We start from the raw sequence: 23,298 nt of genomic DNA, 5'->3' as shown, positions 1-23,298 counted from the left end.
TAATTCTTGCACGAGCTGACTCTGGGTCTGCCGACCACTTGTCACTCCTGTAACGTCACATTTATTTGGTTCAGGCAATATTGAGGTCTGCCTCAATTGTATTTCACAAGGCGGAGTTTTGGGGCCTACGATCTCTCTTTCAGCCGTACCCGCCATCTTGTTGAGACCGGGGGTAAGATCCTCTCCTCTTCAAATGTCATTTTTTACTGTATTATCGGATCATTCGTACACAATTGCACTCATGTACGCTCCACATATACCCCCCATGTGTCAGTGGATTGATACAGGCTGGAAAAAGGTTTCACAGAGCAATATTTTCCGTTGTATGTGAGAAACGGCAGCAGCGTGGCCCTCCATGTGGGCCCAAGTAAGCGGCAGCTCAACGCTTTGTAGAAACAGTATTTTCTTCTTAACAGCCTGTTGCCTTCGTTATGATACAACGTAGCACGGCATATGTTGTGGATATCCCTATTATTTAACAGGACTGTAAAATTCCAGACACAGCATTGCCAAATGTAGTGGTATTTGTTGTATGTCTTGCTAGCCTAAATATTAGCACATTTCCTCATGTACAGTCGCATCGTCATACACTGCCTTGTTTTTCTTATGTTCATGCGTTAGGGATGTATTTGCAGGTTTAGTTGTCATACACCTGGATCAGATTATTGGACACTTACCTGCTTACTTTTAGCTTGTGCGTGAGCTACGTCTATAGGCGTTTATGGGTCGTCACGGAAGCCATATGATCAATCATAGTGTTTCTTTATATAGACCTTTCTTGTTGTAACACCACCGTATTGCAGTTAACCTGTGATTTCAGAAAATGACAGTTTCTGAGTCTGAGCATGTTGTGGTGCATTGAGATGAAAACAGACTCCTTTATTTGAATATCATTTTCATCCTCTAAACATATGAATTAGCTTTACACTGGAAGAAAATGTTTAGGCTCCATCATGACTAACTCAAGTGCATTTTCTCTCAGTAATCAGGCATCATGACGAACACCAGAGGCAAGAGGAGGGGGACCAGGTATATGTTCAGCAGGCCATTCCGCAAGCATGGTGAGTACAAATTTAAATGGTAGCTTTTGGTATAAGGTCACACTTAAAGCTTGACTCCCTTGTTAGTGGTATGTATGTGTTTGATCACTGTTAAAGCTGTGCAAAATAACTTTATTAATCGACTGTTTTTCATCACAGGCCCAATCCCCCTGTCCACATACATGCGCATCTACAAGAAGGGTGACATTGTTGACATCAAGGTAAGATGCAGCACTTGTTAACTACTATCCTTGTTTGGGTGATTGGTAAGTTAACTTACGTGAAGTGGGGCTATTTTGTCATGTCAGATTTGACGCAATGGAGGAAAATGTTATTTGCTCCATGCTGTGGTATCTAATACCATAAAGGTGCCTTAAGTAGTTGTTGTATAATATGTTGTCACATGGTTTCATGTGTTTTCTTTTCAGGGCACAGGTACCATTCAGAAGGGAATGCCTCACAAGTGCTACCACGGCAAGACAGGACGTGTTTACAATGTAACCCAACACGCTCTCGGCATCATTGTCAACAAGCAGGTCAAGTAAGTAGGACGTGACATTCACAGTGACATATTGAAATGTGTATGTATATACCTGTGAATATTCTCATTCATCCAGGTCATTGTAAGCTTCGGACTAGATAGGACAACTCTAGTCCTGTCCTGTCTAGTCCGCTGCGCATGAACTGATGAAGCCTGCTCGGATGAGAGGCGAAACGTCTTCCAAGACAAACTGACAAAGTCCAGTTGCGATCGATTGAATGCCCTGAAGCTGTATGTATATGAAACTTAAAGCTTGCACACACCAAAAGACTTAAAGCTTCTTCAAGCTAAAGGCATGAAGCAGTGAAAAACTTACTTCCCATTTACGTGGTGCACATGGGATGGTTAAGAGGACCAAATCATTTGTGATGAGTGCATGATCTAAACAATCAATCAGACCGTCATTGTTATAGTCTTGAATGTTTTTTCTGGAACTTGTAAATCCTAACTTCTTTTTTTTTTGGCGTGTGCTTGCTTATACACCTCATCTAAAAGGAGGGATGTGACCCCCATCTTCACTTTGCCACCAGGGCACTGTATGTCCTGAGTGGTCATTCACGTGGGGAAAAGTATTTCATCCTTAAGCACCTCAGGTTAACTCCTGTTTGTCCTGGGGTTGTTCTAGGAGACAGCAGAGGAGTGCAGATATTGAAACAGCATTGCTTTGAATGTTGAGCTAAACTACCTGGCAATTTGTTTTCATTGATGTTTGTTTGATATGAACTCGTACGTTTTTGGCTGTCACAGGGGCAAGATCCTGGCCAAGAGGATTAACGTGCGCATCGAGCATGTGAAGCACTCAAAGAGCAGAGACAGTTTCCTGCAGCGCGTCAAAGAGAATGAGGCCAAGAAGGCGGAGGCCAAGCAGAAGGGCACCTGGGTGGAACTCAAGCGTCAGGTGTGAAATGATTGAAAGTGACATGTTTCCTTTTTAATGTGGGTAACTTTTAATGATTTTTAGTACAGAAAGATAGAAAATCTTCACGATGTCCTGGTGAAAACCTTCCTTCATGAAGGAAGTCATTCAGCTGCAGTGATCTTTCTCAGTCATCTTTAGCGTACATTAAATTAAAACCATCAGAATTTGTCATATGTCTGGGATTTTTAAATGGGAAATGCTGAACAATTCTCTCCTCCATGTCCCTACAGCCGGCTCCTCCCCGTGACGCTCACTTTGTCAGCACCAAGAAAAACGTGCCACAGCTGCTGGAGCCCATCCCCTACGAGTTCATGGCATAAAGAGCTCACCAAAATAAAAGTATTTGTACACATGCTGCTTGTCATGTTGTCATCTGTTCACACATTCCTAGTTTTAAAGTGTCATGATGTGCCGTCACTCAGTGATGATTTTCCTCCTTTGATTGCTCAAAATGAAATCAAATGCACTTTTCATTTCACCGGCGATCTGAGAGTGACTGGCCCACATGTCACAAGCATTTTACATCCTCACACCTTCACCTGTCAGGTCTATAAGCTTTATCCCATTCAGCCAACGTCCTGGGACAGTTGGTTCACTGAGTAGCAGCAGATAAAAGACCTGCACACTTTCAGTGTTCCTCTTAGGTCTCTCTTATAAAGATGATGCCCTCTCTTGTTAAATCTGTCAGAATAAGCTGACTTAGACCTTTATCATGACCATCGATAATCAATATAATGGGTCCTGCTTGAAATGGTGAGACAGGAGAGTTCAAACAATGTCTAAAATGAATGAAGTAGATGCAGACAGCTCTGCTCAGAATCATGTTTTCTGCTCTTAATCTGCGTTAATGACGTACATGTCTGTTGAAGCTCTCTTTCTTGCAATGGGGACATGTTTAATAGACCAACCTGTCCTCTGTTACTTTTGTATTATTGTGTGACTCCTCACGCAAAATAATAAACCCTGTATACTGAGTTCTGCTTTTGTGAAATAGCCCACAGGTGTTGAGCATCCTGGCTTATTTTAGGACAACAGAGCCATAGTTAATGAGAACTGCTCCTATAAGGATGAGTCAAGTGCCGTGGAAAAGGCTCATTTGCTACCTGTGGCTCATCAAGCCTAAAGGAACAGCTGGGTCGTGTGGCAAGTCTGGTGCACCAGTTGCATGCGTTCTACTCTGCCATGATTTACCCACAGACCACAATGTAATTACGTATTTCCTATTGAGCAGATTTGAAGAAATGAAAAAAATGACAAACTCATCCAGCGCCTTTGAGACCAGATAATATAAGAAATATCCCTGTAAGTAGAAAAATCTTGCTGTGTGGCTGTGTACAGACCGTGATGTCTGCTAATCATCACCTTCAAAAGTGTGCGTGGTGCTGTCAGACAGAGGAAGATTTTTTTCCCCCAACCTTAAAATAATGTAAAGGTGAAATGAAACTTGATATTAAGGCATTAATTACATACGGGCTCCAGGACATCGGTGGCATGTTGGATCAGTGTCTGCACCTCAAGCCCAGCAGGGGAAGGAGGTGTTAAACCGGTGGATGCCACAGGTAGAGTTTGTACTGTGTTGATGCAGTAGGTGGCAGTGTGCACCAGGTATGTGTCAGGCTCAGACTAAACCTGCAGCAGCAGTCTGACTGTGGGATACTGAACTCACATGTTAGTCGACTTCATGGGTATCAGAATTGTACCTTTTTGAATGGTGCTCCATATTTTGTTCGGGCATAATTATAACCACACATATGGTCCATGACAGTGACAATACGTTTTGTCAAAATTTTAGTTGACACATGTTTGGCAGACCATGATTCAGCAGTTTTCGCCTGACCTAACCACAGGGATGATCCCTGCTCACCTCTACTCTGGGCCACATTATGGGGATAAATAAATAATTTTATACATATCATACTTTTGAAATGAGGAGAATTGAATACTTTCCGGTGCTTTCCAGAGATCTACAATTTTGAGTGGTTAATGTGGAGGTTTTTATGCATGATTCAGATATAAGTGCTCAAAACAACTCTGGAAAATACAAATGTATTTTGACACATGAGAATGGCATTTTTTTGATAACTATACTCACTTTTATTGTCAGAATAGTAGTTATAGACATGCATAATGCACGTGTGAGCAGCTGATTATAACAATAATGCCATATTTTATGATGTTACATGTTTATATTGAACCTTTTTTCTTTTGAGTGAACGGATCTATGAAATCATAAGAAATTTTCTAAGATACTGTGGTTCACCTTTTAAAAGGTGACATGTTGGTAAAATTCAAGTACATGTTTGCATGTTTGTTTGTTTTTTTTTTAAAATATGTATGTTTCTGTCATGATGTTAAAGCACTGTGTGTGTATGCTTTATGTGTGTGTGTGTCTGGACCACTTGATGTGTGTGCTGTTTAATCAGTGGAGGCTGAATGGCTGGCTGGTTATGTGACAAATAGGTTATCTCATCCCACCTCAGTACTTTACCCAATATTTACACGAATTAGCAGCAGTTTACAGAGATAGGGCAGCAGCTGACAGAATGAAGTGTGTGTGTGTGTGTGTGTGTGTGTGTGTGTGTGTGTGTGTGTGTGAGAGAGAGAGAGAGAGAGAGAGAGAGAGAGAGAGAGAGAGAGAGAGAGAGAGAGAGATCAGGATGGAGAAGGCCAACAGTGAATCAGTCTGAGGATTACATTTCATTTCTGAGTGAGCATCACTTGAATTACTAGAAGTAGAGATCTTTCATATACGTGGACGATGGATTTTCTAAAGGAATTAAAGTCTATGGGCTGAATATGAATGTTGTAATCCCTCTTGTGAACAATGGTTTTGAGATAAACCTGCAGAGGTTGTCTCTCTTCACCCTCATAACCCCGTAGGCCCGAGGTCAGGGAATTCAGACCCAGGGCTTATCAGGCCAGAGTAATAAGTATCCAACAACCTGAAGAGGCAAAAGCAGGAAAAACAGATGGAAAAATAAAATGCAATCAATCAGTGAGCTGGTTGGCAGCCGAAGCTCTTGGTATTGATCGGAAAGGGCCGGGATTTTGCTTTCAGTATTCAGATAAGGTGAATGGTGCCTCCATTTCTCTGCAAGGGTTAAACATTTATCATTTGAGCAAATTGTCGATTGAAGACCATTTATCATGTTTTCTACTGCTTTTTTCAACCTCAGTGTCTATTTTTCCATTTTTATGACTCTATACTGAATAATATGATATTAAACCTACATAGAAAGTCCTTTGTGTGTGTGTGTGTTCTCACAGATACACCAGAGTGTCATGTGTGGCACTGACTCATGGAAGTTACTGATTGAAGGAACAAAAAGTAAACAGAGAGAGAGAGAGAGAGAAAAGAGAGAGAGAGAGAAAGCAAGTGGGAGGGAGGAGGACAGACAGAAAGACGAGGCTTGTGGATAAAAGCTGTGGAGCACTATGAACTCCTTAATCACACACGTTTGACATACACAGATTGAGCCTGTCAGCTCAACCTGCAGCTCAGAGCAGCCGTATCGACCCAGGGTGTTACATATTAACCACACACACACACACACACACACACACACACACACACACACACACACACACACACACACACAGTAGATAATTTGACATAGACACAAACAGGCTTGAGTTGTGCGTGTAAGTGTTGCACGATATGAAATTTCACGAGTATCTGCATTGCTACAGCATCTTTTCATGGGTTTGTTCACGCAGTTCAGTACAAAAACACATTTTCTCATACTTGCCTTGAGTGTTATCAAACCACAGAGATGTTTGTTTGCTTTTTTGAGATTTGAGAAGTACTCAGGTCATTTTTTTTAAGTAAATGTAAACATATCACAGTGTAAAAATACTCAGTTTCAAGGAAAAGTCTTGCATTAAGCAAAATGTGCTTAAAGTATCAGAAGTAAACATACATGTTATGCAAAGTGGTATTATTATAAATACTGTGTGATTGTCAAATATGTACACTTTTGCATCTTTGATCACTATGAAGTAAAAGATAAATGTAGTACAATAAAAGGTACAATATTTCCCTTTGAAATTTAGTGGAATAAAAGTACATCAACTACAAATACCTCAAAATTCTACTTTAGCACAGTACCTGAATAGATATAATTTGGTACTTTCACCATCGTGCTGTGACACATGAAGAAAAAAGGCCTTCAGTGGTCTTGAAAGTAATATTTGTGACTGTGATGCAAGTGTGGGTGTGACAGTATATGTCCACGTGGTGTGTGTGTGTGTGTGTGTGTGTGTGTGTGTGTGTGTGTGTGTGTGTGTGTGTGTGTGTGTGTGTGTGTGTGTGTGTTTGGGATAGGCCTGAAGGTTTGACAAAGGCACAAGGAAATCCCACTGCAGGCCAAACAGAGTGCATGCTGTATCTCTGTGTGTGATAGGTGGGGAGATAGAGTTTGTGTGGTTATCAGAGATGGGGGGGCATGGTCATATATGTGGATATTGGGCCAGCTGTATTGATCCTGGCCCTGACAGCAAAGGTAGAAGAGGTGGAGAGGGACCGGATGAAAAGAGGAGGAGGCTGATAACGGTGTCAACTGACCCAGGCATGCTTACCTGAAGCGTGGGAGGGCACTGAGTTAACGCCCAACAGGCTCTCAATAGGCCTTATTCACAAAAGTCAGTCAAAGGTTTCACATGAGAGCATGACATGGGCGCAGAGGGTGATCTCTAATGTTTAGACAAGCGGATAGTGTTAGTGGATTGTCAGCGTTTATTTTCTTTTAAAGCCTCAAAGGCTTTGTCTTTTTTCATTTAAAATATAGCTGAGCAGCTTTTGGAAGACAAAACAGCTCTTGAATGACCTGTAATCATTCGAAATGAAAATTGAAAATGAAAAGTTGAATTCATAAACAAACACACCCATGCTCAGTTCAATAAGCTCAAGGTTCTGGTAGCCTACATGTGAATGCTGAATGTAGTTTTAGTATGAAACTTTTAATAGAAATAGCTTCAGACAGCAGAAAAGTTGAATTCATAAATAGTAAAACACTCCCCAGCTCAATTTAACACTCAAGGCCTTATCTGGTTTGGTAAGACGACTAGCTTACGGTGGCTAATGTCAGCTAACGTTAGCTAACTTACAGAGGTGTTGCTGAATAATCGAGGCTGTTACTGAGTCACTTTGCTGTTTATGGCTCTACTTGTGCTACTGTTGTGTAAGTTTTAGCATTTACTATTGTCCCATAATTGCCACTTGTGGCTATTGTTTGGCTAAAGTCAAGCTTTAATTGGAGACTAACCTTTAGTGGCCACCATGGCTATAAGTGACAGTGCTAAACTACTGTTTTGCATTTAGCCACAATAGCAGAAGCAGAGAGTCATAAAGGAAGCAAAGTGAGTAAATTATGTGTGTTATAACCCCACAGGAATATTTACCTAACGTTTGCTAACATCCGCAAACATTAACCTTGAGATAGCAGACCAAATAATGCTGTATCACCACAACCCACCCAGTGTACTGAAATGAGCGATGGTACGTTCATTACTTATAGATTGAAATTTCCATTTGTAAGTGAAAGAACACGTAGTCTCATCTTTCAAAAGTTACATAGTCAAGCTTTAATGGCTTAGAAAGGTTGATTGAGTTTGACATTTGTGGGTTACAAAGGATCTTACTGAAGACTAAGCTCTGACAACAATAAATCTCAGCTATCAGAAAACAATATTGGAGGGTTGATAAGATTAAGATTAGAGCAGTAAATTCTGTGTCTGTGTGTGCGTGAATGTGTGATCAATGGAGACAGACAGTCGCCTCTCTCCCAGCTTGCGCACCACACACACTCAGCAGATCAGCAGATAGAGACACATGTGCAAGGAGCCCGTGTGACATTTTTAAAGCCCGAATCAATCAATATGGGGGAAAGAGTCATGGACGTTTATAATGATTGAGTATGAATGGGAACACTATTAAACTCAGGGACCTAAATCATTTTCTAGCCTCTTGCATGTTGGATCACCTGCACCACGATCCTACACAGCTGAGTGTAGTTAACTGCTGAGTGTAGCCAATTAAGCATGAGGAGGTTTTCTGATGTAAGCATACATTTAAAAGTTGATCAGTTTGTTGTAGTAAAATGTTTAAATATCAGATCAGATTTATCAGTTCCAGTGAGGTAGCGCACCCCCTTTCTTTCTCTAATTGGTACATTCCAGTAAGATAAATTAAGCACAGGTGGGCTGCTGGTTGTAGGTCAGTCAGTGTCCTGCCCCTTTAGTACAAGCTTTGTCTGTGACCATAACACCACATCTGACATCTCTTATTAAAGATGGGGGAGAGGTTGCAAAGTCAAAAAATCTATGTTTGCTCTTTTTTTGAGTGTAAAGCTAAATTTAGTAAGTCATGGAAGCTAGAGGCTCATCTTTGCAAACACACGGGATTGGTAAGTGGCTCCAGACTGCTAGAAGCCAAATGGAACAATGAGAAAGAGCGAGTGTGCACATCACAACAGCTGATATTGTGTTTGTTTGCCTGTTAGTGTTGTTGACACTGTGCGTCAAATGTTTCCCTCACCTCAGAAACCATTCTCCTGCGAGAATTGTGACAAGAGCTTTTGCACTCGCTATCAACTCACCCGACATGAGCTCAGTCATAGTGGGGAAAAACCACACAAGTAAGCCTTTATGTTCTTCTGTTTAGTGGGAAAAGTTAAAATGTAATCTTGAGGTTTATCAAGCTGTCTCAACTGTTACCTGCGCTGGTCTCCAGGTGTTCGGCTGATGGATGCTCTGAGGCGTTTGTCACAAATGCCAGCATGAAGAACCACATGGCTCGGGTTCACGAGCACCGGGACAAGCGCTATCGAGTACAAGCACCCCTTTTCGTCTTGTTTGCCTCTTGTAATTAGTCATAAGTAGGTTGGGGTTTACTGTAATGATGTACTGGCTTGCTTTTGCTCTTGTTTTCTTTCAGTGCGACCATCAGGGCTGTGGAAAAGACTTCAGCAAGAGGAACCAACTGAAAGCCCATCAGTGTGAGCACCAACAGCTTCTGCCATTTCAGTGAGTGGCTCCATATCTGATGCAGGAACGCTTGAATTTCTTTCTTTTTTTTTATATCTGTGCTTGGCCATCTCAAATCTAACATGTGATGTAGTTGTACTTTCAGTGGCTGTGCAAGAGAATTTCCCTCTCATGGAAGACTGAAGCATCATGAGCGAATGCATGCAGGTTGGTTGATAACTCCAAGGCTTTAATGTGTTAACTGGCATGTAACCAAAAAACCCTCGTCTCTCTCTGCTGCAGGTTACCCTTGTGAGAATGCAGCGTGTCCTTTTCAGGGAAAGACGTGGACAGAATATCTGAAGCACAGAAAGGAACATAAAGGTAATGCTGGGTGCTGTTTTGTTGCATTGCATACCTTGTTACTCGTGAACTGTTTTAATGACTTCTTTGTTCGCAGTCAAGGTGCCGTGTGGACAGTGCAAAAAGCTGTTTAACAAACCCTGGTTCTTGCGCCAGCATGTGCTGCGAGTCCACTCTGGGGAGAAGAGGATGCTGTCGTGCCCCAGAAAAGGGTGTGATAAAAAGTTCACTCGTCGTTTCAACTTGGAGAGTCACGTACTGGGAGACCATGAGGGCAAGAAGCCGTTCAGCTGTGCGTATGCTGGCTGTGGGAAGAGCTTTGCCATGAAGGTAAATTAAACCTGCACAATTTCATGATATTCAAATGTTAAGTCAAGTTACAACTTTCTCAAACTAGTGGCACCCTGCTATGGGGATAGTTTGGGTTTTACATGTTAAACGTTGTGACACATTGTTTCAACCCCAAGACAACAAGAGGTGACTTGAATCTCGTTGGTGGTGCTCAAAGTGCCTAAAAACTACATAAAAAAACAAAAAAACAACCCTTAAAGCAGCATTTCTTTGCAGTGACACATTCAAGCTAAATTTGTGCATATTGAATTTGTATTGGTTTTTTGAGCAACACAATCTCATTTCCAGGAACCTTCATTGTACTTGTTTGGCAGATATTAAAACCTGAAACTCTATACAGGACTGGGCACTGCTACCGCTAAGTGAGATGATAAGATTTTGGGTGACTTGATCTGTACAGTGTGTTAATTGTCGTTCAGGAAAGCTTGTGGCGCCATGGAGTGGTGCATGATCCAGCAAAGAAAAAGATGAAGGTAACCTGTCCCTGTCCAATTAATTTGTAATACAGGAAAAGTCCTTTGCCCCTCTCCACCTTGTCTTTGTATTATGTAGGTGTTGTTTTTTTTTTTTGTTTTGTTTTTTTTAATTAAAAAGATTTTTGTTCCTCTACCAGAAACTGCGTCCTAGGAAGAATCAGCCCTGGCGTGCGGCACTGCAGGCCAGACTGGCAGCTGCAGCCAATCAAGCAGAGACCAAGCTTGCTGCAAAGCTGCGCAAAACGACTTTAAAGGATAACAAATCTTGAGGCCGTGTTACACATCTGCTTTGATATGTTCATTAATGGTGAAACGAATCCCGTAATATTTATGTTCATCCTTTTTGTTTATGCAAATCTAAATTAAAATCTCATTAATACAGCATTACACTCGCCGCTTCCTGTTCCTGTTGTGACTCGATTACTATTAATGCGCCTCTTGCTCGTGTTGTGGAAAAGCACTCTGTAGAGCCGTTAAATCCTCTGAAGGAAATGTTTATTAAACAAACAGAACACACATTCACACACATGTATAAAACTCCAGCTGATGGGACAGCTGGTTGTCATGGTGATGAGGCCTAAGGGCAGTTGAGCCCCCGGGGTGCGGCAGGTTTCTAATAAGGCCTGAGGCTTATTCAGCTGGATACAGCACTGCTGTTGCAGAAAATCTTGATTAGAGTGATTACAGGTCATTATCCTAGATGTCAGCGGATCACAGGCTACTGCTTTTTTAATTTTTTTTAATATTCTATCTACCTGCAACGATGCATCCACCTGAATACAGCCCTGGATTCTACAACTGCCTGGTGAGGTGAATACAGCACAGATTGCCTGTTAACAGTTGCAGTACCATTTCTCCCTGCGGGAGTGAAGACAACATGACCATATGATCTCAGCAGTGTGTTTTTGAGTGCAGTCTGTCGAGTGACGTGGCACGATCTGGATCGGTTCCCACCTGGTCAGGACAGGCTCCGTCCTGCTGGGTCTACTACAGTTCTGAACACTTTTGGTCCTGGATTAAGCCCGGTATGGAGCGATGTACAGTAGCGTGTACCAGTTCACTTTGGCCAAGGTTGTTCCCAATATAGAACATTCTGGGTGGACTCAGCGTGTGCGCAGCCTGCTTATGATCTGGCCCAGCTATACCAGGCTGCCGGGCCAGGAGACCACAGTCAGCGCCACCCGGCTGCGCTGCTCCTTCAGCATGGGCACCAGCGCCGAGTGGCTCATTCCTGCTGTCGACAGGCCGTTGACTGCCACGATCATGTCACCACACCTAGAATGACACCGAGAGACACGTCAGCATAGATCAGAAACAGGACCTGACAGCTCAGAGTGATGTGTCATTCAAACTACTCCGTAGTGGAGAACATCACAAGAAGACAAGGAAGACAAGGAAGCTGGCAAAAACATATATACTTGTTATTGTTCACAATTCCCATAAATTAAAACTAGAGCTGAATAGTTGATTAACTGATTGGTTGATCAATAGTAAATTTATCAGAAACAATTGCGAATTGTTTCGTTTCATTTAAGTAATTTTTTCTCAAGTGGGAATATTTACTGTTTTCCTCGTCTTCTATGATAATAAACTGATTACCTTTGACTGTTAATTGGATAAAACAAGCAATTTGAAGATGCTGCCTTAGGCGACTATTCACTTAAGGGAAAAATCAGCAATGAATGCATTGATAATGAAAATAATTGGAAATGTATGTGTGTGTCTCTCTGAGTCCATTCATTCTTTCTAAAGACCTAAACCTTGTTTTTAAAAAGTTTTTAAACTGGTCACAAAAAAATATTTTGAAAAGGTCAAATAATTTTCTAAATGAATGGGAAAGATGATGCTCTACTGAGGATTTACAGCAGCAGGTGCACGTAGGATGGTTTTAATATTTTTTGGACAACAATGGAGCTCTGTGGCGCAAAGGATTTTCAATATGTATTAGTAGGACCACTCTGTTGTTGGTTTTGGTCTTTTCATGGGGTTTGTTGCCAACAGGAAAAATATAGAATATCAACAGACGTATCCTTCACTTCTCTGCTGCAGGGACAGAAAAGAAACAGATAGCGTTTCTGTTAAAATACCCACAGAAACGCTATCTTAGAGACGTGCTCTAAAACCTTCAGATTAATTAGTGAATCCCTGGAGAGCAGAGGTACCCACTTAATGAATGTTCCACCTCTACTTCTGAACTGTGGAACAGGGTTTACCTACATTTTTAAACCTACAATAGATCAATCTTTAGGACTTATCTGTGCCCAAAGAAGGGGACAAAGAGACAACGTTTTGGTTTACTGGTAGTTGTTTGCATTAAAAGAACAGAAGGCCACAAAGATGTTCTGTATAAAAATGAAACCTTGTTTAATAAGAGAAAAAAATAGATTAAAGCAATGCAGGTGTTTCTTACTAAACACACATGGAAAATAAATAGTTAAAACAGAAAGATGCTGAACATGCACTGTGTGGGCGTGGCCTATCATCACGCCATTCTTATCTATCACCAACTGGAGGTCACAGTTTATCTGCATGCTAATTCACCACTGTGCCACTGCTAAGAAAAGCCACAGACAGTCATGAGAAGAGCGACCGATCACTCACTTGAGGCGGCCATCGTAGTATGCAGGCGTGCCGAGGACGATGGTCTTGATGAAGAACGCCTGGTTGCCGTGGCTTTCCTCGTAGCCCCCGACAATACTGAAGCCCCAGCTGCCCGGGTGGCTCCTCCGCAGTACAATCTCATGACTACTGTGCAGGTAGCTGCAAGAAAAGAGCAGAGAGCAGGGTGAAGTAGGGGCTGGACAGAGAGTATAGACAGACTGCATCCTCCATGTGGCACCGTCAATGCAACGACCGAATGGTCCAAATCGTGTGCTTATAAATCTAGTGCAATTTGCTATTTTTGCCTCTTTTTTCCTTGGATCTTTTGAGAAAAAGGAGTGAGTGAAGAGCAGTAGCACAAAAGCAAGTGAAGAGAAAATGAAGGAGACAAAAATGGGGCTGAACTTAAATCGAATGTATTGAATTACTGACATCATGAATTAGTGTGCTCAGATTGCAGTTTTCTATAAATGGTCAGAATCTAATATAGCTGAAGAGAGAACAGGCACATTTAAAATTACATTCAAACAAGCAGTGAGCCCAAACTCCACCCAGCATTCAGACAGTATCAAACAAATAAAAAATAAGGCAGCATGAAGAAAGAAATATCCTGCGCTGATCTTTTAAAAACATGAACTACACCAAAGCTTTATTTAAAGACAAACATCTGCCTCCATCAACCATCCTTCCTCTCCTCTGTGTGCTCACCTGGGTAATCCCAGCCACATGACCCACGAAGGGGACCAGTTGGCATCAAAGTCACTGTCGTGTGTGTGAGGCAGCAGCTCGTCGTGGTCGTGCTCTTCTACCATGCTGACCTCCAGCACCCGCAGCTGGACCGAAGACGAGGCGGCGCTGGCCTTCAGGGTGCCCACAGCCTCGCCGTGGCTCAGGTACGTTAAGTCCTGCCCGTTGATACTCAGCAGGACGTCGCCTGAAGGAGAGAGGAAGAAAGGGCCGTAGTCTTTGATGTGATGTTTTTGATCTGGCTGAATCTGGCCCATTTCTGAGGGAGAGCTCACCTCGTTTGATTCGTCCATCCCTCGACAAGCAGCCATGCGGTTGGACGCTGGTCACAAAGATCGGCAGCTCCCCACTCTTGCTGCCCCGCCCTCCCGCGACAGTCATGCCCAGAGACTCGTGGGGTTCCTTCTTCACAGTGATGTGTTTCTCCTTACAGGTCACACACTGGGAAAGGTCCTGGGGATGATCACACGGAGGCAACACACACACAAACACAGCTTCAGTCTCTGTGTGTGTTCACAGGTAAATGTTCTATTTATTCTTTGTACATCATTGTTTCTACTGACTCTGTGAGTGCTGGTGCGGGAGAGGTGTATGGGCACAGGACTCGGGGTGGAGCTGTGGTTAGGCAGGAAGTGATCAAGGCAGTAGAGGTCTCTGGTGGAGCTTGATTTTGGCGGTGGAGGAGGAGTGGGTTTGCTGGGTCGACCAATCATCAGGTGGACTCGCTCTCCACTGGCCTAAGAAGACAGAGTCTGTGTTTTAGGGATGATCTTTTCCCAGTAAATGTTTTTACTTCTAAATAAGACCAAAATAATCTTAGTATGCAAATGCTTCCTCACCTGTATGATTTGTGCAGCCTGCTCCGGGGTGCCGTGGCGTAGGTCCTGTTCGTTGACTGCCAACACACGGTCGTTACTCCGCAGTCTGCCATCCTTCGCTGCCAGGCCTCCGTCCAATAGATCCAACACAAACACTCCTGACTCATCCGTTCGCCGCACCAGCTTGATGCCGAGCTGCTCTGTTGAGTCCCGCTTGTGTAGGGTGATTCTCAGTGTGGCGGGGCTGGACGGGGTGCCCTCAGGGGTGGAGCAGGGAGCATGGGGCACAGCTGGGGTGGAGGAGGAAGAGGAGGGGGGTGCCCGGGAGGCACAGCGACGCTCCCTCAGCACAGTCAGCTGCAAGGTGGTGCAGGGGCGTGCCAGTGTAGAGCGGGCAAAACTGTGGGGGACGTTGCTGATGTCCACATTGTTCACCTTGGGATAAGACATTAATCAGTATTTAAACCAGCACAACAAGCTGTAAACACAACACGAAAATTTAACACTTTAAAAAGTTAATACCCAGCAGACACAGAAGAAATTTAGCGTTCATTTGGAGCCTTCTGTTTCTGTCCATCTGACAAATGCACGCCCAATACTCCCTCTTTTATAAGCCCTGTTCTGCCTTTTTGTGCAGGGCAGGGAGTGCACAGTGGGTTTATTTGAGCAGGTCTGAGACTCTGAGATTCTTACCTGTAGGATCTGATCCCCAGCCAGCAGCCTCCCGTCTCGAGCGATGACCCCGTCTCTGTACACTTCCTGAATCACGATGTTAATGAGCGGCGTCTCATTTCCCCCAACGACGCTGATGCCCAGCTCAACATAGGGGTTTGCCCGGTGGACCTCTATGGCAGTTATCTCTCCTTCAGGAAGCGAGGGTAGCTTCACACAGCCTTAATGCACACACAAATCCCATTACACAGCTGCATTTCAGAATTCAATTTCCACATCCTCCTAACCTTTCGCATAATGTTGCCTGAATGTGATTATCCCGCCGTCTAAGATTACAGCTCTTACAACTGCAAAGGAGATAAGCTGCAATGTTTCATATCTCAGATCTCTACTATTCAGGCCTGCAGGGAAGATGCTCAGTCAGATGGAGGACATGATGCTGTACCTTCTTCAGCAGAGAGAGGTGGAGACTCAGGGCAGTCCCAGCCAGAGGAGGTGGAGCTGACAGAGCGGAGGAGGTGGATGCAGGGATTACTGAGGGGCCGCTTCACCCTGGGGACCACACACTCCAACCCGACCACACCTGAAGACATGAAGATTATGTCTCAACCTAAAGTGTATTCATTGACAGTCTAAGTCTCCTCACTTGGGAGCAGAGGGTTGACTCACTGTCCTCCTCCGTGCTCTCCTCAAAGGCAGGGTTGTCGAGTCCGGCGTCCTCTGTCCACACGGGCCCACCGCTGCTGGTGTTATTAGGTCCAGAGGGTGGGGAGGGTGTGCGGTCCCTCAGGTCTGTCTGTGGGGAGCCGGGCGACCTGGGAGGGCTGGTCACCATTGCCCGCTCATCCCCGCTCTCACATCGCGGGCCGTCCACGTTCGTCTGCTGACACCGCGTCCCGGGACACCTTTCACCAAGCAACAGGCGTCAGTTTGTTAGTCCATCTGACGCGTAAAGAAAATCAGGTTCAGCATCAGTTAATTTAATGTGACGCAACTGATCCCATCAGGGAGAGGCTCTTTTTGTTTGTCCGCTCTTTAAAGAAGGTCAGAGTGCAGGGTCATGTGCAGCTGCGGGGGATTCAGTGGGGAAAGTTAAAAGGCAGTTTTTGTAGGGGAGGTCCCAGCAGAATTCTGGTGCAGGCACACTGATCTGTCACTGACAAAACACCAGAAAACACTGCTGCATATGTGGATATTTTACATTGTTTTGATGCGGGGATGCACTAAACATTATACAAGTATATGTGGGGCACGTATCAATCAATTCTTTCCTGTAAATCAATTAATTGAAAATAGACAATAGTGAAAAATGTCTATCCCAATCTCCCAAAATCCGCAATGACTCTTGAGTTTGAAACACAGCAATAACTCACATTGAAGAAGCTGAAACTGAAAGAAATTATTTAAATGATTGCATAAGGACATATACTGTAGGCCAGTCCCACATAAACATAAATCTGATGGAGACAGATTCATCAATTCTGTCCCTCAAAAGGAAACTCTTCACTGAAAAACAATTAGAAACAAACACAGACAGGCTCGAGGGATCAATGTGGTCTCACCCTTAATTGACTCTGAAGTAGTTACTTTACGTAGCAGCTACAGTATGAGCTGGCTGAATTATTTAAATGCTTCTGTCCTTCCTCCGAAGTGAATCGGGACCATGGAAAACAAACATCGCTGTACCACGACTGTTTGCTCTTGAAACATTCAAAATAGAAGCAGCAGCAAGCGTGTTGCACTGCTACGTGGCTTCATGTCATTTTTCTCTTCCCTTCTCTGAGTTAATGTTCTTTCACATCTATCTTTGGCCCATAGTGTTTTCCATCAAGACGAAGAGTTTTGAGAAAAAAGGGTCAAATTTTTCATTTGAACGGGTTACGCTTGTGTAGACGTTCATGTTTAGTCTTTGGTTCAGGAACGGTGAAAGTACCTCAGCTCTCTCTCTCTCTCACACACACACACACACACACACGCACCATCAGCAGTACGACCAACCAGCCCACCAACGCCACGGCCTGGCACTCCCTCTTTTAATCTAACGTCCAGTGATTCCCTAATCTTCAACATAAACAATGGTGGCCGACAAAGTCACACAGCAACAGCACACTCTTGGCTCCTGTTACTATCTTAGACCTAAGTCTGCCGGGTAGGGGAGCGGCAAAACCCCACGTGGGCCAGAGGTTTAATCTTCACTAAAGAATGTCACGTTAGTCCTCAATGACCTCGTTTGATCTGTCTCGCAACATCTTTCTACGTCTTTTTGACACGACACGATGTGCTCAAGCGTTGCTGAGATGTACGAATCTGCTGATGTGACTGATTGAAAGGCGTGGACAGTAAAGTTTGAATGGACTGCAGCTTGGAGGTCCTGAACCTTTGAGGAGAAAGTTTGGAGGGAAACACTAGCAGAGAATTCGAGGTCTTTTTGGCCTATTTTCAGACTTGGATGCAATTATAGCGGCAACATTTGAAAGATGAAATTAAAAATTTCTCCTCTCTAAAAAATGAAAAGCTAAATTCATCAGCATTTAAAACACCACCACTTTAAAACTTTGCTGTTACAGCCTTACTTGGCCTGGTGTGACCAGTAGCTTGTGGTGGCTAATTTTAACAAACATCAGCTAAATTTAGACAAGTATCGCTTGTGTAATCAACATTATTAATGGAATCACTTTGACTTCATGCGACTGTTACACTAAGTTTACCATTCACCATTATCCTGTAATTGTCACTTGTAGCTACAGTAGCTGTCTTAGCATAGTCCCACTTTAAAGGCATAAAATCAACATCTCCTGTAAAAACGGCTGACTCAGAAAAGCTTTTAACAGATTATTCGCAATAGCTTGTTAGCGTGAGCTTGTTAAGGAAAATCTTCTTGACTTAACTGAGGTGTTAGGTGGCCACTGGATATACTGGTTTCACAGTGTACCGCAGCATGAAAATGGCCAGTTATCGTACCATGTTCATTTGCATACCCACAGTATTGAACTCTGCAGCATTAGTGTTATTAAGAAAAAAATATTTCAAGCTTAGATCGAGTTTCATGTCTGTCAGGACATAATCTGTGAGTGCTGCTCAACCAAAAAATTTAACAGAGAGTATCATGAAAATCTCATACTGGCTCAAACCTATTAGGAACACACATCATCTTAAAAACGATATAGAAGTCTGCTCGCAAATGAAGGACACTGATTATAGTCTTTGGTTTTTGATTTGGTTGTCCCTTTGACAACGTTTTTGCACATTTACAAAGCAAAGCTAAACCGCTATATGCTGTGCAGATCCTCTAAGCGCTGCTTCATTTATTTTGAATATCCCATCACATGCAAAATTTACACCACTTCCATCCACAACCTAACCTGGGCACCCTATGGCAACTCGGACAAATGCAAACACACCATCGTGCATTTCAGTGCAAAACAGGGCCACGGAGGAAGAAAGAGAGAGTGGTAGAAAGAGGATAAATTGAGAGGCAGGCAGAAGGAAAGATGGAGGAAACCAGTGAGAGAACGATGCCACTATGCCGTCCTAAGTCACGCTGACCTCACGTCCAGCCATGTTCGACTCACCACAGGCCAGGGTTGCCTTTGGCTGTCTCACAGAAGAAATGGTTGAAAAGGTCTCTGGTGTTGAAGTTGCTCAGCATGATTGCAGAATGAGAACATGGAGCTCCTGGTCTGCCAACCCATGACTGCGGTAGGGAACCACTAATCCTCTGTCACATGACCTACAGCTCAATAATCCCCTCAGGGTCTCACAGCACCTGGTCCAAATGGGCCAAAAGCCAAAGCGTGTGGATGGACGGAAACCCTTGGGGTTAAAGATGGTGGATAAGTCTGGACTAAGACCTATGATACCTCTTAAAGTTCCTGCCAAAGACGAGCCAACCATGAGGATGGAGGGGTTCTGAATGCAACTCATAGTTTTTAAGTCATACTAAGGTAACTAGAGTTGCAGCTAACAGTTATTTTCATCATCGATTCATTACTTTTCCATTAATCGATGAATGGTGCAATCTTTAATATGTCAGAAAATGTAATGAAAAGGGTTGTTACAATAATAATTTGAAGACAACAAGGGATGTCTCCAAATTGCTTGTTTCATCCAACCAGCCACTCAAAACCCAAAAGTAGTAAGTTTACTACCATAGAAAACTGAGAAAACAAGCAAATACTGACTCCTGAGCAGTGAAAACCAATGATCTGCTGGCACTTTTGCTTAATAAAGGACTTAGAGTAATCACTACTTAAACAGATTCATTTTCTGTTGATCGACTAATTGAATAATTCGCTAATCTTTTCAGCTCTAACAGTAACATGCAAGAAACTAATTAGGCTATCTGGTGTCTTTGTTTTTCTTTGTCTGCTTGACTCTAATGCAGTTACAACAAAGCTGCCTTACCTGTATAAAACTCTTGGTTGTCATGCACACGGTAAGTTTGATCTATGAGTATGTGTGTGTTTGTTTGCACTCATGAAAGCATTCATCTATTATGTCTGCATGTAAGCTTTATTACCTGTGTTTGAGATGTGCCTCCAGGTCACATCGTGGCATGCTGAGGGAGCAGACTGGGGTCAAAGGGCAGGACACAGACAGCTTGTCCAGCAGCTTGTGCACCAGTATGCTGGATCTGCGGCACGCCTGCAGCTGCAACCGTGTCCTGTCCAGAGGGCAGAAGTCCCTCTCCTGGAGGAAGCTCCGCAGGCAGCGGGCGCAGAAGGTGTGTCCACACGGCGTGTCGAGTGGCTGCACCAGCGGCTGCAGGCAGATGTGGCACACCAGGTCGTCGTCCACCTCCAGACGGTAGTTGTAAAGGTGGTTCTCCCAGCTGCGGTGGATCTGGCCACACTCTGGACACAGAGCCTCCAGGGCTGGCTCCACCGGCCTGGCTAGACCCACCTCGCAGCCTGGGCTGCCCATCTCTGCTCCTTCCACGCAACTCAGCTTTGGCACAAATGACTCCAGTGGGGCAGCAGTGTTGGGAAGGGGCACACACACTCCTATCCCATAAGCTTCAAAGGATGAACAAGTTGCAGAGAGGACAGATGCCCCCCAGTGGCTGATGGCACATCACCCTGCAGGTCAGAGGTTAAAGCAAGAGGGTTAAACAGCTGTTTCAGAAAAACAACAAGTGTCTGATTATGTGCTCGTGCATTTATTCATGTGGCAAATGCTTTGTGCACGTGTACCCACGTGTCTGCATGAGATCGAGAGTGGCACCGTGTGTGTGTGTGTGTGTGTGTGTCAGTGAGTGTGCTGAGATTATGTATTGCTGCTCCTGTCCACTAATCTGGCAGTATAATCTCTCTTTTGCTCTCGCCTGCTGCAATCTTCCAATTCCACAGAGAGGGAATTATCTGGGATTGAGGCAGAGAGAGGACACAGATCAGAGGAAGTGGGATTGGGAAAGCAACAGAGAGGGAAAATAGTGCCAGCGAAAGGTAGAAGAGCGGCAGGGGCAGAGAGAGGAAGAAGAAAGAGAGTGAAGGAGATGGGTGACAGAGATTAAGGAGATGTGAAAGTCTGAAAGAGGCATAAAACAAGAAAAAGAAAACGAGACAGGCGAGCGGATGGGTGAGGGTCTACAAGGCTGCCAAGTCCGCAAAAGAGCTGAAAGCAAAGAAGACCAGAAAACTGAAGGAATTCTTCAAATACTCCACACAGCCAACTTGATATTTGTGGTTCAGGTCGTGGAGCTGCTGCAGACGCACTCAGTCTCCGAAAAGAGAACATGCCTAAAGCGAAGTCTTGAAATATAGCACTCCACCGAGGAGAGTGCGTCCCCAGAGCTAGAGCACTGTGCGCGCTGATCATTTCCACGGTGCTTCACATCCAGCGCCGTTCAGACCTGCAGACGCTCTCCCCTCTGATGTCATCCGCGGACAGCAGAGGGCGCGCCTGAGCGCACAGCGGGCCAGCCAAGCCACAGTGACTACCTGCCTCTGTTCCGGCGGGGGTCTGCTCCTGTCTCCATGACGACCTGGAGCCTGCTCTGCTCAGCGGGGCTTGACATTCAGAGTGTAGCAGAAGAAGGATGCAGAGGAGCCACACAACAGATGCACTCCTCTCAGCAGGAGGATGCTCCGCTCCTCCCTGGTGCAGCCTGAAAGCTTGTCAGACAGCGCGCAGGATGATGAGAGCCCCCTTGGTTCGCTTTTTCCGTCTCGTCTCCGCGGCTACCCATTTCTGTGACAACCTGTCTCTCCTGTCTCCTTGGCTGCCGGACCGGTAGTTACTTATTTCAGCCTCCTTTAAGTACGTGCTCCTGTCTGTGTGTGACTGGCTGCTTCTGTCTCTATCCCGCAGCTGGACATGAATTAATCATGAGGACACAAGGCTTCTCTGTTCCTATAACAAAGCTGTGACATCACCACATCACACACACGTACTCTCACACACACGCACAGACTTGTAGATACGCAAGCATAAGTCAAGCGAAAGCAAAAACACACACACATCGTGCACTAGAGCTTTTTGGGTGCTACTACGTACATCCTGCGAATAGTCTTTATCAATAAGTAAAGTCTTCAGGTTTTCACTGTGGAAGCAGTTTTAGAGGCCCGGCCACGAAAAAGCACTTAAATCTATTTTAAACACAGCTTTACTCTGTAGTAACAGATTCCTTTACACAAGAAGACTGGCGAATGCTTGTGAAATATCTTTCTTTTAATCCCACTGTGTGTGTGCGTGTGCGTGCGTGCCTGTGTGAGAGTCCAAGGCCATGCTGTTATTGTCATTGCACTGCTTTCTATATTAATAAATAACAGTCTTGGCCCTGCACCTGTCTCTGCTCATTTTTCATTTTTTTTAGAGATGACAATCTCCTCTTACAACACAGGACGAGCCACGAACAACCTCGCCTGCAGGAATGACATTTTCAAATAAGATGAGATGATGTTTTAGGCCACAGATTTTAAATCTCAGGTCCTGTCGGCTTAGCCTACATTTCCATAAACCCCCATCTCGTCGTCTCTTATCTTAAAAAAAGAAAAAAGAAAAAAAAGGGGGCTGATAGCCACTTGCAAGGGGAGGCCTGCTGCTGTTCTGCTAGGTCTGTTGCAAGAGGCTGTTTTTTTTTTCCACAACAGTCAGACATGCAATGATAACAACAAAAACTGATTTCATTGAAAATTCCTTACATTTTTCTCACTGTCATTGTTCTAATTTACCCTGACAACGCACCAGCTGAAGTGCCATGATCTATAAGACAGGCGTTGAACACATTTGATTAGACAAGAGTATTTTTTAATCATTGCCCCCATCTGTCTGACTCCAACCCACCCTCCACAAGCGGAGAAGCTAGGACAGATGAAGCGACAATGGCAATATCAATGCAAAGCCAGCCACACACTGACACCGCTCATGCAGGCACTGATTATATGCAGATGTAACATTACCTATTCCGGCTGCTCCTCCGCGCCGTGCACTCCGGCCCCAAAAAGGGGGACGATTATTAGCTGCGGGACCTCAATCACGCATTCACCGCAACGGCCCGTTCCGCAAACCCGCACGAAAACGCCCCCGTGCCTTTGGCGGCGCTGGCCACGCCCACTGCTGTCCGTCAGCGGGGCTGGGCGGGACCTGTGGCTGTCAATCCAGAGCAGAATCACGGGTGGCTTTCAAATGGCCTGTTCAAAAATAAATGAATGAGAAATAATTAGAAATAATAATTAAAAAGAAAATCCTCCCGAAAGTTCAGTTCATGTTGTTTCATAGTGAATGGTTATATTGTCTTGTTTTGCAATAAAAAAATTTTTTAGTTTGTCATCTAAGGTGTGATTATGTCAGTAAAACACACGTCCTT

At 44.2% G+C, this 23,298-nt stretch overlaps 3 protein-coding genes across 3 annotated transcripts; 2 read left to right on the top strand and 1 right to left on the bottom strand.

Moving 5' to 3' along the window:
- The first annotated feature begins 112 nt into the window (after nt 1-112).
- On the top strand, nt 113-2,853 carry rpl21 (ribosomal protein L21). Its single transcript, XM_070986140.1, has 6 exons — nt 113-172; nt 983-1,061; nt 1,200-1,261; nt 1,469-1,581; nt 2,329-2,479; nt 2,731-2,853. Exons 2-6 carry the CDS (start codon nt 995-997, stop codon nt 2,818-2,820), a joined length of 483 nt encoding a protein of 160 aa, XP_070842241.1. The 5' UTR covers nt 113-172; nt 983-994; the 3' UTR covers nt 2,821-2,853.
- A 4,755-nt stretch (nt 2,854-7,608) lies between these two features.
- On the top strand, nt 7,609-10,948 carry gtf3ab (general transcription factor IIIA, b). Its single transcript, XM_070986219.1, has 9 exons — nt 7,609-8,904; nt 9,041-9,135; nt 9,231-9,327; nt 9,435-9,523; nt 9,618-9,691; nt 9,767-9,847; nt 9,924-10,156; nt 10,597-10,650; nt 10,791-10,948. The coding sequence occupies exons 1-9, from the start codon at nt 8,791-8,793 to the stop codon at nt 10,920-10,922; spliced, it is 969 nt and encodes a 322-aa protein (XP_070842320.1). The 5' UTR covers nt 7,609-8,790; the 3' UTR covers nt 10,923-10,948.
- A 183-nt stretch (nt 10,949-11,131) lies between these two features.
- lnx2a (ligand of numb-protein X 2a) lies at nt 11,132-23,050 on the bottom strand. The gene is made up of 11 exons (XM_070986218.1): nt 22,892-23,050; nt 20,011-20,569; nt 16,161-16,396; nt 15,937-16,074; nt 15,513-15,712; nt 14,841-15,254; nt 14,565-14,738; nt 14,277-14,454; nt 13,963-14,188; nt 13,255-13,413; nt 11,132-11,928 (listed from the first exon to the last, which is right to left on the bottom strand). The coding sequence occupies exons 2-11, from the start codon at nt 20,412-20,414 to the stop codon at nt 11,793-11,795; spliced, it is 2,265 nt and encodes a 754-aa protein (XP_070842319.1). The 5' UTR covers nt 20,415-20,569; nt 22,892-23,050; the 3' UTR covers nt 11,132-11,792.
- Between the last annotated feature and the right edge of the window lie 248 nt (nt 23,051-23,298).

Source organism: Chaetodon trifascialis, chromosome 18 (genome assembly GCF_039877785.1).
Source record: "Chaetodon trifascialis isolate fChaTrf1 chromosome 18, fChaTrf1.hap1, whole genome shotgun sequence".
NCBI classification, from domain to species: domain Eukaryota; kingdom Metazoa; phylum Chordata; class Actinopteri; order Chaetodontiformes; family Chaetodontidae; genus Chaetodon; species Chaetodon trifascialis.
This window is presented reverse-complemented; position numbering and strand designations above follow the sequence as displayed.